The sequence below is a fragment of the Phoca vitulina genome, unplaced genomic scaffold (assembly GCF_004348235.1).
Source record: "Phoca vitulina isolate PV1807 unplaced genomic scaffold, GSC_HSeal_1.0 scaffold3, whole genome shotgun sequence".
NCBI lineage: Eukaryota > Metazoa > Chordata > Mammalia > Carnivora > Phocidae > Phoca > Phoca vitulina.
In genome coordinates this window covers 51,609,586-51,626,352 of record NW_022589706.1, presented here as the reverse complement: position 1 = coordinate 51,626,352, position 16,767 = coordinate 51,609,586, and the positions used below count along the sequence as shown (strand labels likewise).

At 38.5% G+C, this 16,767-nt stretch overlaps 1 protein-coding gene across 3 annotated transcripts in view; it reads right to left on the bottom strand.

Moving 5' to 3' along the window:
- SLC4A4 (solute carrier family 4 member 4) overlaps positions 1-16,767 on the bottom strand; it is a 344,097-nt gene that overhangs the window by 114,850 nt on the left and 212,480 nt on the right. For all 3 annotated transcript variants that reach the window (XM_032400517.1, XM_032400516.1, XM_032400515.1), the window contains exon 8: positions 5,111-5,268. In XM_032400517.1, coding sequence (XP_032256408.1) covers positions 5,111-5,268 — 158 coding nt within the window. The remainder of the gene's footprint in view (positions 1-5,110; positions 5,269-16,767) is intronic.

Genomic DNA, 16,767 nt, shown 5'->3' with positions numbered 1-16,767 from the left:
GGCGGCACACTCACTTTCAAGTGTTATCACGGTAGATGAAAAAGCAAAAGCAATCGGCACGCATGAAAGTCTGTTCAAGTATGAAGGAAGTCAATATTAAAACTGGATTTTAGTTCTTCTAATACGGAAGTTCATTTGATACTAGAACTTTTCTTTGTTTGAAGCTGGACCTAAATTATATACCACTACATACAGTATTATAAAGTGCTTCCTTATGACAGTAAAATGTACTTTACTAAAGGGACAGATCACTGATTTGAGTGCAACATATGCAAAAATATTTAACCACTAAAGCAAAATATAAATCCAATTAAGGAACACCTACAGTACTGGTCACATTCCCCAGTCCCATTTGCCTGTCTAGCAATGGCCTGCTGTCAGGCAGGGCAGTAAGAACATAGTTTTAGCCAAAGGGGGCAGATGCAGGGCAGCAAGAGAAAATATCCAACACCTGGATCCTTTACTTGACACATTTTTAAATAATGGGTTTCCTTTACCCACCATTTTTTGTTATTTTAATGTGTCTAAACATTAGTTTTTCAGTAAGACATAATATCTAAGATCTTTCCAGAACCACTCTGTACCTCTTCCTACCTTGCCCTAGCATCTCCATCATGATGATAGTTTACAAATACACATTATGGAAATATACGTTTATCAACTGACACATGAATTAATTATCAGGTTGGCTATATGGCAACAAAGCTAAAATACCATCTTGTTAGAAAGTGAGACAAATACTCTCAGTTATTAGAGGCCTCAAATATAAACTTTGGCAGATGATGGGTAACTATCCCAAGAGCTGAGAGAGTAACGGAGCCTCTAACTTCAGCCCTATGAGATGAGAGCATAGATTTCCTGTAAATATTTACTCCAGTCTCCGCTAAACAGTACCAAAGACTGAATGGAAGTAGCAGACCAATAGTGACTATAATACATATTATAGCAATAAACCCAATATAGGAGAATTATATTGTTTCAGTAACTTAAATATAAAGGTACACTGTCTCTTTCCTGGATAATGTAATTTTTCCTTTAAAAAGACATGTATATATTATATGTAATATATAAATATTTATTAATCCATATATTTATTTATTCTTTAATGGAGAATCATCAAGTGCCCAATAGAAATAAAATGTTACATATCAGCGAAATTTTTCCATTACTCCAGTCAGGAACCATTCAATAAATTCAACCTTTTAAAATGATACAGAGAAGAAATCTAGCCATCTATAGGTAGCAGGAAACATCACCTCGGGTGAAGAATTTCATCTGTAGGAACAGAAACCCTTAAGAAGCCCCTAATTTGGATTGCACTGTTGAAATGGCGATGAGAGATCTGGAAAACTAGCAACACAGAACAACTCATCAAGTTGAAGTTCCCTCTGCCTGAAACATGTTCTTTCCCCTTTAACCCTCAAAGAGGCGAAAGCTGTTACAACTTTTATGATAGAAGTACATCTTGCCAAACTCAGCTTTTATAACGTACTGAAAACTCCTTTCATGACCCAAGCTGTTTTTTGTCAATGGACAGATGTTATTTTTAACCAGAAGCTTTTTTCTTTATTAACAAATTAGAGTAAACATCACATTTGTGTGGCTGGAAGGGCACAGCCCATGTTGACAGCTGGGGAAAAGAAATTAATTTATGTTACTGAGTTCTTTTTATTCACTCATAACTAGAAATAAAGTCATAGTTAGAATTTTTAATAGTGCTAGTTGTTTCAAGAATCTTCATGAGGCTCCTCTACTCTTGTGAGCTTTTTCACATACCTAATTATGCTTGGGGAGGATGCCTTTAGCATTCTCCGTAACAAAAATAAGTGCCAGATGATCTCTGTCCGGAACCAATGGACTATACTCACATTCACAAAATAATTATAGGCAGAAACAGAGCATAATATCAGAAGAAGAGCCAGCCTTCCTAAACCACTCAATCTTTTCAGAAAGGATGTGCACCCCCCTCCTTCCTGATATATCACAGCTATTTCTAGAATAAACTCAGCATGTACCAATCCTTTACTCCCTGCTCTCAAAACAGCAGTGAATCAAATAAGCCATTATTCATATTTAGCGGCTTTGGAAATGATGGCTAAACTGTAGCTTCCACAATAGATGCATGAGGACCACAAACCCACCATAACCAACCACATTACATACGGTAAATAGCAGCTAGCAACTGAATTGTTGGACAAGACAGAATTGAAGTAGTAGGACCTCCAACCCAATCCCTCTAATAAGATTTTCTATGGTTTTGACAATTAAGCACAAACTGCTTCTCTCAGGCAAATCATCATTTATCACATAAAATACGTATTAACTTACAGTGATAATGAAAAGAGTAAACAACCTAATTTTTTAGAGGACCAGACTTACTGAATAATATTTGCCTTAAATGTGAAAATCAAGATCAGAAAAGAACAAACTGATCAGGGGCTTTTATTTTTCTTCATGGGAAGACCCTCAAGTACTTTGTTCTAATCCATTCTACATAGTTCCTTAGATTCCCCACAAAAGCCTGGCTTCAGAGTCAGAAATCTGCAGTTCTATTTCTAGCACTGAGAGTGAATCCTCCCTTTGCCTCCAACTCTCAACTGTGAAATGGGAATAATAATAATTATCCCCTACATTGCTCATAAATACGAGTGTGTGGCAGCCTCCGTGGACAGACAGAAGATGACAGCAAGCCAAGTGTCTGCAAGATGCTGGGAAAATCATAACTATATCCTACCACGTCACCAAATATCAAAGAACAGTTGTTTGCCTTCACATGGATGGCAAGAAGGGCCCCTAAGCAGATAACGTCCACCCACCTGGCACCAGTCCAGGTGCAAGCACAAGGCTCAAGTACATTCAGCCAATAACAGGGTAACTAGAGAACCATGCGGACACTACACAGAGAGAGCTGCTAGATCCATGCTTCTTAACAGATGCATGGCAGTAATACTGCTTATTACAAATAGTAATAATAACAATCATAAACATAAGAGCATAACTTTCTTCCCCCTTCTTAAGGAAAAATGACAAATGACCATTACCAAATGACCACAAAACCAGACTTTTCAGGTCTCCCCACAGTAGGACAGGGTAGAGTGTTAAAGCACAACACTGAGTACAGAAGCAGTCCTTCACAATGACTACCACATTCCTGGTGGGATTTCCTTGATTGGATTTCACAGGATGCAGCCATTGTAAATGGCCCCACATTACTCACACACAAAAAGGCTAATGAGACTCCCTACTCAGTGATTATAGCATGCACTGGTTCAGAGGACAGCAAATGGATAAAACTGTTTCCTGGAAAAATGTTAACATGCTTGGATATATTGTTCAGATTATTGCCCTAAAATAGTTTTATGACATTACTGAATTACATTCCCTTGAATTGCCGTGCTCCTTTTGTTCATTCAAATGATGCTGTATTTCACCTCTAGACTAGAAACACTCTCCTGTACAGAAGAAAAGAATGAGCCAGACAGGAGCAGATGATAAGAGGGATACACAAATGGTCATGATTTGCTACTCAATTAACTCGTGTTATTGTTAAATAAAAAGCCCTTTAAAATATTTTTTACTTGTAGCTTCTAGAGAAAAACAGTAAGAAAAATGAAAATGCAAGAGCAACTTAACACTTCATGGTATGTTTTTTTCTTTCAAGCCCCAGTAAAATTAGTCCAAAGAGACATAAACAAAACCATAGGGGCACAAGAGCTGGACATCAGCCATGATCTGAGTCAGCTAGCTGTTCGCCAGGTGATTGCTCAGACAGAACTGCAAGGCTCTGCTGGAATGTTTTCAAGTGAACAACCAAGTTACAGAAAACAGGCGTTGTGATAATCCCATTAATTGAATACGGTATGATCATTTCCTTTGATCATTTGTCCACTGGCTGGTGGACTAATATTAATGACCAATATTATTCCCCTTTTAAGTGTCTAAGAAATATAAAAATAAGGAGAAAATATCCGTATGATAAGAAAAAATAGCCCGAATCTATGAATCGGGAGGCCATAAGGAAATGTTCTCCTTTTCCCCCCTAATCTGGGAGCCCCTTGTCTCAGTGTAGGATGCTGAAACCATTTGAGATCACTGCAGAGTCACAGCCCTTCCTGCTCACCTGAGGAAACCTAAAAGAGGCGGAAGTCACTTGTCCTTGCCCAGGACCCACAAAAAAAGCACCCGCCCCTGAAAAGTTCCTCTTCACATGATAATTTTATGATGTCAACTCGAAGATTACAAACTGCTCTTTAAACTCTTCTTCAGCACAAGCTGAAGTCAGGCATTACCTTCTGTTTACCTACGGCACTCTGTAAGTCTACCTTCTAACTCTCTGAGCTCAGCTGCAAGGTAGATCAACTGGAGGCCTCATAACGTGCTGTGCGGGCAGTGAGGACGTGATCCTAAGAACCGTAATGTGCTTCCTTTTAGAATAAGAACTTATGTGATACAACACATAACAGTAAAAGTGTGCAAATTTAAGTGGGCAGATTAATGATTTTTCTATATGTGTGTGTATATATGCACAGAGTCACATATATACATACGTGTATGTGTATATATATATGTACCTATTGCCAATTTTCCAATAAAACGTAGAGCAACCTAAAGCAACTCTGACCTCTGAAACATTTACCATCTGTATGATGTTGGACAAGTTACTTAAATTCTCAGACTCAGTTTCTTCATCTGTAAAATCCATATCCCTATAGTTTAGAATTTAAAAATATTATTATAAGAGGGGCACCTGACTAGCTCAGTCAGAGGGGCATGCGACTCTTGATCTCAGGGTTGTGGGTTCAAGCCCCATGTTGGGTGCAGAGATTACTTAAAATAAATAAACTTTAAAAATATATATATTATTGTGAGAATTAAATCAACTAATCCCTAAGAATAAACTAGTACATGGCCCAATTAATTATTAAATTGTTATTCTTACTACTATACAAGTGCCACGTAATTTGATAGTATGAAAGACAGGCTAAATCATTATTTCAGATTAAACCTTTCCAATATGCTTGCTCTGGATGTATCCTCATTCTCCTGATTATCTAGCCAAGACCACTCTAGAAGCACATTGTAGACCCCAGCAGGTCAGGGAGAAGCTTACCTTGTGGGCACAGGGACCTCAGTCAGGGCACCCAGCATGACCGCCTGCTGGAGCCGAACAAAGGCAATGAAAGGAGTATCCAAGAAGTCAACCTCCCCAACAAGCACGTTGGAGGCTTCTGCATCACGTGGCAGTTTTTTCATGAACTTATTCTTCAGCTGCATGGGAAAAGCCAAGAATACACAACTTATTTCCAGAGAAGGGAACAAGAAGAGACACTCCATATATCACTCAAGGAAATTCCTTTATATGAGTCTACACACAACAGGCTCTAGCTAGCCATTTTTCTATTATGTTTAGCCATTCTATTATAAAAAACATTACTCTGTACTTTGGATTCAAAAATATTGAGGGTATAATCACATGGCTTACATATAAAAAATGTTTACATATAAAACAATTCATTTATTTTTCACTCACTTAATAAACATATGTTGAGAGTCTACTATGAGCCAGGCATTGATCTAACCCCTAGGGATACAGGGATAGATCAACAAATTACATCTTCCTTGGGTCATATTTCACCAGAGGAGAAATAAAATATGATTTAAAGTAGTGATAAGTGCTAAGAAGGAAAAATAAAACAAGTTAGAGGGTACTATTTTAGACAGGGTAGTCAGGGAAAGCCTCTGAAGAAGTACATTTTACACTGGATTGAGGGGACAAGCCATGCAAAGACCTGCTCAAAGAACATTCTAGGCAAAGAGAACAGCAAGTGCAAAAGCTCTGAGGCAGAAAAGAACTTGGTAGAGAGGTATAGTGAGAAAGTTGAGTGCGGTGGGAGATAAAGGAGAAAGGAAGAGAAAATAGCAGCAAATGAAGTTGCATAGGTATGGGGGGGGGCAGGTGGTAAGAACCTTGAAGGCCACAGTAAGGAGTTTGGGATGTTTTAGGTGAGACTTGCCTACTAAAAATCCAGGTGGAAAGGTGGCATAGGAGGACATACATTTAGAAGATATTAACACATAAACAGAATTTAGGACCATGAGACAGGACGACACAACCTTGAGTGTGAGTGTAGATAGAGAAGAGGGATAAGACCTAAACCTGGGCCACTTTATTTTTTATAGGGATGGGAGGAGATCTCAGCAGAGGACACCCTCACAGAGCAGCCAGTGAGGTTGGAGGAAAACCAGGATATGCCAACAATCAGGTGAAGAAAGGGCTCAATTAAGAGAGTGTATCAGCTGAGTCACAGGCTGCTGAAAGTTCAAATAAGATGAGAACCAAGAATGGACCAATGAATTCGTCAAGATGGAGGTGCCGGGTGATCTTGACAAGAGCAGTTATGGTGGCCACCAGGGTGCCCAGTGAAGAAGTGGAGACAGGCGGTAGAAAGAATTATTTTGAGAAATATTGCTACCAAGAAAAGGCAAGGAACAGGAAAGTAGGTAAAGGAAAACATAAAATAGAGAATTTCTTTTAAATGGCAAGTGTGCTAACACCTTGGAATGTTAATGAGACAGATTACTGCTGCAGGAGAGACAGGGGACAACCACAAAAGTAGTTCAAGCAACCTTGAACTATGGAAAAGAGACTGAGACGTGAGCTGAGGAGGAAGGGGGGAAGCGTACGTGGAAATCTGAAGAGAGGGGTAAAGGTATAAAGAGATTTTCTTGGGGAGGAAAGGTTGCTTCTTATGGTCACTTGGAAAGCTTATCTTGTAGGTGTTATTTGTCCCTTTCCTGGCCTTCCCCAAGCTCTACTTAGAACAGGCCTGTTCAAGCACTCTTCAATGATTGGGAAACACCTCCCACAGCTCAAGGAAAACATTTCAACAATCGTGGAAGGATGGAGATAAGAATTTTGCAGGACCATATGAAAGGCACCAACTTCTGATATATACTAATCATCAATATAAATGCCCCTCCCCTTAGGTCAAAAGTTACCAGTGAACTCAGTACTTTTCGCCATGAATTACTGCTGAGAGAGGAAATGGCAGACATGGCCCAATTTTCCCCATTAATAAACTGAGGGTTTTAGAGGGGATGGGGGTGGGGGGATGGGTTAGCCCAGTGATGGGTATTAAGGAGGGCACATATTGAATGGAGCACTGGGTGTTATGCACAAACAATGAATCATGGAACACTACATCAAAAACTAATGATGTAATGTATGGTGATTAACATAACATAATAAAATAAAATTAAAAAAATAAAAAATAAAAAGGTTATACTAGAAAAAAGTTATAGGAGTTACAGTAACAATTTCCATTTATAGAGTTTTCTTTTTCTTTTTCTTTCTTTTTTTTTTTTTTTTGGTAAGCTCTACACCCAATGTAGGGCTTGAACTCATGATCCTGAGATCAAGTCTCACATGCTCTACCTGTGGAGCCACCCAGGCACCCCCATCTGCAGAGTTTTTAATTGGGGAAAATAAGTGACATGAGAAGTAATCCCTAAAACTCCATCACCCTCGTTAGCATTTTTGTAGAATTTTTTAAATTTGGTACTGCACATAAGAAGAAAGCTGTGAGGCAAAAAGCAGGGACATCAGGGCTAATAATTTAGTGGAAACAAACAACACACAAAAAAGCAAAGGAAGATATTTAGATGTTAGGAACATGACTACTTCTAAGCAGTAAGGGAATTTTCCGAAGTTTATACCATTAGTCCTCCAAGAAATGTTAATATTTTTTTTTTTTTGAAGATTTTATTTATTTATCTGAGAATGAGAGAGAGAACACGAGAGGAGAAAGGGTCAGAAGCAGAAGCAGACTCCCCGCTGAGCAGGGAGCCCGATGCGGGACTCGATCCTGGGACTCCAGGATCATGACCTGAGCCGAAGGCAGTCGCTTAACCAACTGAGCCACCCAGGCGCCCCAGAAATGTTAATATTTTTTAAAAAATCTATTTGATTCTATAAATAGTTAAAGAGCAGCCATGGTAAGGGTCTAAAAGCATCAAATTGCCAAAACTATTATTATCACCTAAGGAAGTTGCAGTAGTGAACTGTTTTCTAAAACACAGAGTACAGTATAGGGTATGGCTAAGTGGCACAAACGCCTAACAAAATATCACTGCTAGAATAATCTTCCTCAGGTTCTTTCCAGAGAGTTCCCATTACCAACAGCTCTACATAATAATCTGATTTTATTTCCCATTCTCTTCAGCACACTCTTTGCTCTATCTAGTTAGGCAGGTAATCTGATAATCCTATTCTATTTTATGTAGTTAGACTCCCACACACATTATAAAAATTTCCTTTCCACATTTCTACCTTTTCTAAACATCCTTCTACCTTCTCTAAACATCAAGCATGAGCCATTTAACCATCTCAGCCCCACTTTCTTGGGAACTCTGGAAGCACTCACTTCCGAATCATACTTTGGAAAGCTTAAATCTTTTCCCCAAATTTCCTGAGGTTTAGAATAGTTTATCCCCCATAGTACTGGATACCTACTTTGCACATAATTCAGCTGTAATAAATATTATGAATGGAAAGAATGAACTCTGTAGCACTAAAAATCAGACCAAAAACCATCAAATGCCCAGGAAAGTTAGCTTCCCAAGGCTCACTCTAGAATCTGTGTCCAAATCTGTCACTAATAAACTACCTGACTCACAACACATGCAGAATAGCCTACAGTCAATTATATTCCTCCACAAAATGTCTTAGAGTACTATGTTACATTTACTGAGATTATCATACCCATATTGGAAAATTAGGAGTGTATTTTTAAGGCCAAAGGACGTAAACTATATTCTATATGCTCTAAAGAGATGTAGTTCTAAAGACATGTTCCTTCAGATCAGCAGATCTCAAACCGTGTTTGTGAAATGCTAGTGTTCTCAGAGAAACTAATAGCTTTTCTAAAATGAACATGTATGGTATCTGAGGTACCTCAGAACTCAGCCCCTGAGTGGCTCTTTCCTATCTACACACACTCCCTGGGTGAGCTCATCAAATCTCATGCCTTTAAACACCTTCTGTATGCTGATGACTCACACATTTCTATCTTCAGCCAGGACCTCCTCCCTGAACTCCAGACCTGTACCATCTCCACTTGGATGTCTAATAGGCATTTCAAACTTCACTTATCCAAAAACTGAGCCCCCACCCCCAGTAGTCTCCTCAAACTGGCTCTTTCTGCAGTCTTCCTCATCTGGCTAATGGTTACCATTCTTTCATTGCTAAGGCCAAAATCTTGCTGTCATCTTAGACACTTACCTTCCTCTCACACCCCATGCCCATTCTATCAGCAAATCCTACCGGATCCACATTCAAAGTATACCCAGAATCTCACAAACAATGAATCATGGAACACTACATCTAAAACTAATGATGTAATGTATGGGGATTAACATAACAATAAAAAAATAAAAGCAAGTATACCCAGAATCTGATCATTTCTCACCACCTTCACTGCCTCTACCCTCGTCCACTATCATCTGCTACGATCATCTCTCTCTCCTGGATAATGGCATTGGCTTCTTGGCTGGATTATCTGCTTCTACTCTTGCCCCCCGTCTATTCACCAAAGTAGCCAGAGCAGTCAAATCAGAAGTCAGATCCTGTCATTCCTCTTCTCAAAGCCCGGGGGGGAAGGCAATGCTGTCAGGACAAGTCACAACCCCAGCATCATCGGGCTCCTTATCAGCAACCTGACCTTATTTCCTACTGCTCTCTCCCAGTCTTCCCCATGCCCACTACTCCAGACTCCACGTCCTCCCTCAAACATGCCAGGTACACTCTAACCTCAGGGCCTTTACACTTGCTATTGCTTCCCAATGTAATGTCTGCATGGCTTCCTCTCTTACTTTCTTTGGATCTTTATTTAAAAGTCACCTTTTCATCAATGAGTCTTTCCCTGGCCACATTAGTTAAAATATCAGCCTTCTTCTACCCACAGTTTCTTTTTACTCCTCTTTCCTGCTTTATTTTTTCCTTCTTTGTACTTATCACAAACATGCCGTGTTTTACCTATCGTCTTTATTATCTGCCTCCCCACTAGAAAGTAAGTTCCATGAAGGTATTAATATCCATCTATTTTGTTCAGTGTTGTATCTCTAATGCCTTGAAGAGTGCCTGAAGAGAAAGGCTGAATAAATATCTGTTGACTGGATGAATGGTGGTTACTATTTCTGCTCTTCCCAATAAGCTGTTCAAACTCCTCTCTTAAAGGTTCTGGACATAACCACTGACCAGGTCATCTCAATGGACAAAAGGCCTGGATACAGCCAATCTTAGTAAACGCCTCCCCTGATAACAGTGACTGGCTCAAAGGATGGATGTGTGACTCAGGCAGGAACCAGATCCTTGTGGGAAATTAATATTTTACTTGTATAAAAATCAGCATTTTCCCTTTCACCTGAGGTTATTCCCCTCCATGTTGAAAGGGCCTGTCATAGGACTGTCCACACTAGGAGATAATGAGGTCAGCACCCAAAAGGAAACAGACAAAAGCAAGAGAGAAAAATGGATGAAAAGAGAGATTGCTGAGTCCCAAGTCCCAGGCCCTGAGGTCCTGCAGCTTCTCCATTCTGTGAACTCATCAAGAATTCTTACTTGTTACATAAGCCAGAAAATTCCATATTGGGTTTAAATTAATTTGAGGTGATTTCTGTCTACTTAAGAGTCCAGACCCTTTGCAAAAATGTATTTGTCAAATAAATTTGAGGAATACAAGTTAAATAAGATTAAATGTTTCTATACTACAGATATTCTCAGAGCCCTGAATATGCCTATATGCCTAGGAAAGCTTTATCTACTACTAGGAGATAAATAAGGCACATTATGATATGAAAACAGATTTTTAAAATGCTATTTGGACAAATTTTCTCACTTCCCATTTAAATCCACTCTCAACTCCATTTAATTCTCTTCAAACTTTATGGATGCCTATAATGTTTAATGCCTGGTAGTGGGCGGCAGATAGACCCTACTCTAAGAAAAAATTATAAACATTAAACAAAAAGGTAAAGAATAACCAGAAACTAAGAGAACAATAACAGATAATGAAGGCAAGAACAGAATCTAGGGCTTTCAAATCAGGTTAAAAATCACCCAATAAACTCATCTGGATTGAATTCCAAAGATAAAGTTTGGCATTCCTTTCCTATAGATCACTAGTTGCTTCTCCAAGGGATACACAGCATGGATTTAATGCAAGGTCAACTATGAGAACACACACAGTGAATACGAATTCCTTTACCCAAACTTGATCTCAAAGAAATCTATTTCAAATGGCTGTTATGTGGAGCTACACCTGGAACACCACCAACTCTGTGAATCCAGATGTGCGCATTTCAAATGCCTTTTATACTAGCGTGCATTCTTTCCTCCAGAGTAAGATCTTGCTATAAATACTCAGAAGTATATGGCTTGCCCTCTGCCATACATGTTCATTTTTATAATTTCTTATATGTCCTTACTTTCTGAGTGGTGTTCTAAGACTCAGGGATCACAGTATTAGCATACCAAGAAACTAGAGATTATAACAAAGCAGAACAAGTAGGCTGATTATGAAAGAGATGGGTTACTTGGGATGATGGCTCTGTGAGATGATACAAAGTCACTCACACAAGTGATATGTACCATATATAGCTAATTGAAAAGTCTATCTTCTGTACTCTACTCAGGTCCTAGATTCTCCTGCCATCTTCCATGAAGGCAGTTTTTAGGTTTTCTGTATGGGACCCATTACTAAGTAACAGCTAACCAATGTTAACTGACTGGGATGACCATTTGATTAACACTGTGTCCTCCTAGCCTCCTTACTATCACCCTCAGACCAACAGCATCACCTGGTAAGTAGGTCCAGACTATCATACTATTCCCAGTCACGTAAGTCATTTAAACCCTACCTTTTTGCCTGCCATTATTAGCATATGCTAAAATAAGTGCATCTGTTATGAAGTGTCATTTTTAACCAGGAGTACTCATAGTTTGTCATTTGAATCTGATTTATTAGAATGGATCCTATGGGCTGTTCAATGTCCTTAGTACAAGTGATGTTTTAAAAATCATGTAAACTTGAGGATACTTTCTCATTATTTTTACAAAGCTTACACCTACTGCTACTGCATTCTATACATTCTCTTTTCCTCTCAATAAGTTTAATCTTCCAATCTGTACTTATTTTCAATTCACCCTGCTTAATGAATCATGTCTACATGCTAACATCCACCTGCTTTCCTGGGTAAAGAGCTTATTCCTGGCTTTCTTATTGGTGTTCCTTCTTATCTTCTTTTCTTCTTCTTAGCTTATTTTTTCTTCTTCCTGCTGATTCCCCCCTTTCCGTTCTCTCTGAAAATTGCTAGCTCTTATTCCTTCCCAAACAAACTCATCTGCTAAGCTCACTACAGATCACTCTGGGACCATGTCCTCCCACTGCAAAGAAATCTTAGTGGTAAAGTAGGGTCACCACACCTATCAGTTTCTTTATGGCAGTCCCAGTTTACCCCATTTCCTGATATAATTATTAATACTACCTTCTTTCATTCTCAAAAGTGTCTTGTGCTAAAAAAAATTATATGGTCCCCCTATATTTTAATCTCACTGAGGCTGACTCTTGAGCAGTGCCTAAGGTACGGCATTGGAGAATAAATCCATGCTGTGGAACCTTTAGGATTCAAGGAACTTAAAAGTATGAGAGAACGCCTAGGTCAAACAGCATCTTGGTATTTACGCTACTTGAGTATAAATTTATTCATTTACTATATGCAAACAATATTAACTGTTAGGGTAGGAAAAAAGTGCTCTCACTCACCAGAGTGAGATGATTCTGCCTCTGTCCGCACCCTTTCTCTACACCTTGGGGGATGGAAATGGCCAATTTGATGGAGCAGAGTTTGACAAATTCATTGGTACTTTTTTCCAATGGGAAGGTTACAGTGCCTTGAAGGCAAGAAGCAAGCTAACTGTTCTCTGTTGCAGAAAGATAAGTGAATGGATTTAAAAAGAGAGAGAGAGAGAGAGACCCGACATCTTCATCCCTGTGGCTCGTTAGGTAAGGAGACTCAGAATCTGTTTTATAGGCTCAACTACATTTCTCTATCATAACACATGGCTCTTAAGTCTATGAATCCCAGGATTTAGAGTCTGTGTGGGTGGTTGTAGGCCTGGAGCTGTGTATTTAGTGAACTAAAAATGTCCAACCTAAAAAAATGTTCCTAAGAGACTTCACTTTCAGCTATGGTGAACTAGCTTGCATCACACCAACCCTTCCAGCAAGAAAAACTGAAGAATTTTTGTAATCTGCTTAAAGGCACCAGAAAGTTACTGTGACATTAAAAACTTGAGGAACCAATATCCTTGAAAAAGGAAACTGCATAAAGGTGAGGCTAAATTCAGCTCTGCTTTTCTACTAAAGGCATTTGATGATTCCTAAGTAGCTGCAGAGCTTCAGAAATTGAGCAGAGCCTTCAGCAGCTTCAAAATAATGGCCAAGCATGCCAGGCATTTAGTTGGGACCTCTAAAGGACAAGATCCAAGGCTTAAGGGCAAACTAGTAATAGACTAATCCACATAAAGACCAAAACCCAGCTTCCAATCAGCTCAATTCCAGACTGAATATTAGGGTGACCTGCCCCTCACCTAAATGCCAGCCAAAAGCAAAAGAAAGAAACTCTGAAGAAAGAGAATATCATCCTGAGTATCAAATTATCTCTACTATGTACATATTATATCAGAATTATAATCAGAATTACTAGGCATACTAGCAGATAAAATCAAATGACTGGGGCCCAAGAGAAAGAAAAACCAGAAATTAGAAACAAAGGAGAGCTTCATATTGTAATTATCAGACACACTTTGAAATAACAGTAATATTTTTAAAATATTGATTACAACATGGAGAATTTCAGCAGAATCATTTTTAAAAACAAAGTAGATTTCTTGGAGATTAAAAGATGCATTATTGATTTATTAAAGTCAGTATTACTCATAATATAAAAATATGACATATCAAAATTTGTAGAATATAAGCATGTGCATTGGATAAAACTCATGGCCTTAAATGCAAATATTACAAAAGAAGGAAAGCCAAAGTTTGATGATCTAAATATATATTTCAAGAAGTGAAAATAAAACAGAAAATGAAACTCAAAGAAGGTATAAAGTAGAAAATAATAAAAATAAGAAAATAAATCATGACAAAGAAAACAAACATACTATGCTGGTCATGTTCTATTTCATAATCTGAGTAACAATTATAAATATGTGTTCACAATGTGAAAAATCATCAAGTAGATTTATGATTTATAAACGTCTGTATATGTAAATCACCCACATATATTTTACTGTAATAAAATATTTATACTACAATGAGTTTCTTAATAAATAAACTATTATTTCATTGCAAATCTGGCTTACATGTAGTTCTCCCTTGGCAGAAAATCCTTAAAGGAAATCAAGGACAGTGAAAACTAAAACCATATTCCATAGCCCTAACTCATAAAGGCTTTTGTAAAGATTGGACGAGATAAGAGGTAAAATACCTGGCAAGATATAAAAAACAAAAATATGGGGCTCACTCCTTTCCCATTCTTTTTGGTTTTTCTCCAACATGGGAAGTAAACCTCCTTACTGTCTTCACTCTTCCTATCTTGCATATCAGGGAGACCCCCTGACTGTGTTATATCTGAGGCGATATATGCCTGCCTTTATTTTCCAATAGTATATAAACCATTAATAGCCCATTACTCAACATGAATATAATATAACCTAATCAAGTACACTGTCCTCAGGTTAAAATTAGCTTCCACCAGTGTTGGCATGAAGAAGCAGACCATCAAAAGTAGCCTTGTGAAAATGAATCCCTGGGATAATTTTTGAAATACATTTGACCTACCAAAAACTATGTATATTACTTGGAGTAGACCTATAGTCTCAAACTCTGGGAATCCTGGAGTAATGGCTGGAAACCAGTGAGTGCCTAGAGCTGGCTTCTGTGGTTAACTGAAGACTGTCCCTATCTCCCATCCTCCTCCCCACTTTCCAGCAGCCCTCTCATCCCACATACAAAGAAGAGAGCTGATCTGAAATAGTCAAATTCTAAGTCAATTAGCCTATACCAGCTTTTCCCCCAGGTACGGGGAAAATAGTTATTCTTGCCAAAAGCTCTATTCTGGCCTTTCTTCATAGTTGGGGGTTCCCAGTGTAAAAGCAGGCCTACTCTTGCGTTCCAAATACAAGGAGCTTGTTTTGCTTCTATGCTCTTCCTAGTTCACCAGGGTTGTACATTGGGGTTTGCAGCCAAAGCCTCAGCCAGTAATAAAAGAATTCTTGGCCTTTGTTTCTCTGTGTACACACTTCCCTTGATGATCTTCTAAAAACAGTGCTGGACTGAGGACAAGGGTTTGGTGTTTCTGAACTGCCTGGACAAACACCATCTCTTCAACATACCCCAGCCCTCCATTCCTAAATCTCATTTCTTTCTTATAAATTGTGTGGTTGCCCAACTTGGAAATGGCAGAAGGAGGAAAATGATAAAAATTACTGTTTCATAAGCTTAAACAGGTATTGCCTTTTATTTCAAAACCACATAAGAAAAAAGCATCTTAAACTTTTCTGTTACATGAAGATATCCTTTACTCATCCCTTAAGCTAATTTGTGGGACTTTCTTGGTCTAATAGACAGAACTACTGGAATAATTTCTACACACATTTTTTTGTTTTGTTTTTAATGGAAGCTCTGATTGCCCTTTAGGTTATCTTCAAGCTGTGATTTAGAAGAATATCTCCAAAGGCTAAATTTAAAAACTATTGCCCCAATGTCTAAGAGGCCTTAAAAAAGGGGGGGGGGGGTAGCTATTGCTTGATCACCTACAGAATCCAAAATCTAGGCAATCACTTATAATGTTATTAGTACTAAACATTTATGACATGATCTGAGATTTCCAGAGTGTATAAAATATGAAAGAGTGCAAACAAAGTCATTAACTAAGACAAGATGCCAAAAGGCTCTGTGGCTACATGTTTTTACTTTTTGAACACTCTTGTCCTTTCGTTTATTCCATTTCTTAAAATACAAAATGAAAACAGTCCCCTGAGGGTGAAAATTTGATTTTCTAATTTTTCCTTCCAAATATAGACATCTTACCACCATTAATGCAAATGATTCTGCAAAGCAGCACATTCACAAATGGCTATTAAACTAAATATAACATTAAGTACAATCCATTAGTTCTGATTTCCTAAATAGCATGAAATTTCAAGTACTGACCTAGTTTGAAATCAACTTGTCAAAATCTCTAGTCACATTTTCTTATGTCTTCCATCATTAAAAAATCATACTGTCAATATGCTTATAGCTATTTACAGTCTTTAAAACACTTTCACAATTACTACCTTACTTGAATTCTTATAGCAAGCTTATGAGGAATATATTATTAAACCATTTTCCAGGTGAAAGAAACTGAAGTTCAAGAAGGTGAAGGGACTTCATGAAACTCATACAGCTAAATGGTCAAGCCAGGACATGAATTCTAACTTTTAATGCTCTGTTCACTTCACTACACTGTGAAACCCTTAAATTTCTGATGAATATATTTTGCTACCTAAAATTTAGAAGAGAGTGCTCTGAAATCTCTAAATCTCTTACACAGGGACACCTGGGTGGCTCAGTCAGTCAGTTAAGCGGCTGCCTTCAGCTCAGGTCATGATGGCGGGGCGGGGGGGGGGGGGGGGGGGGGGGGGGGGGGGGGGGGGGGGGG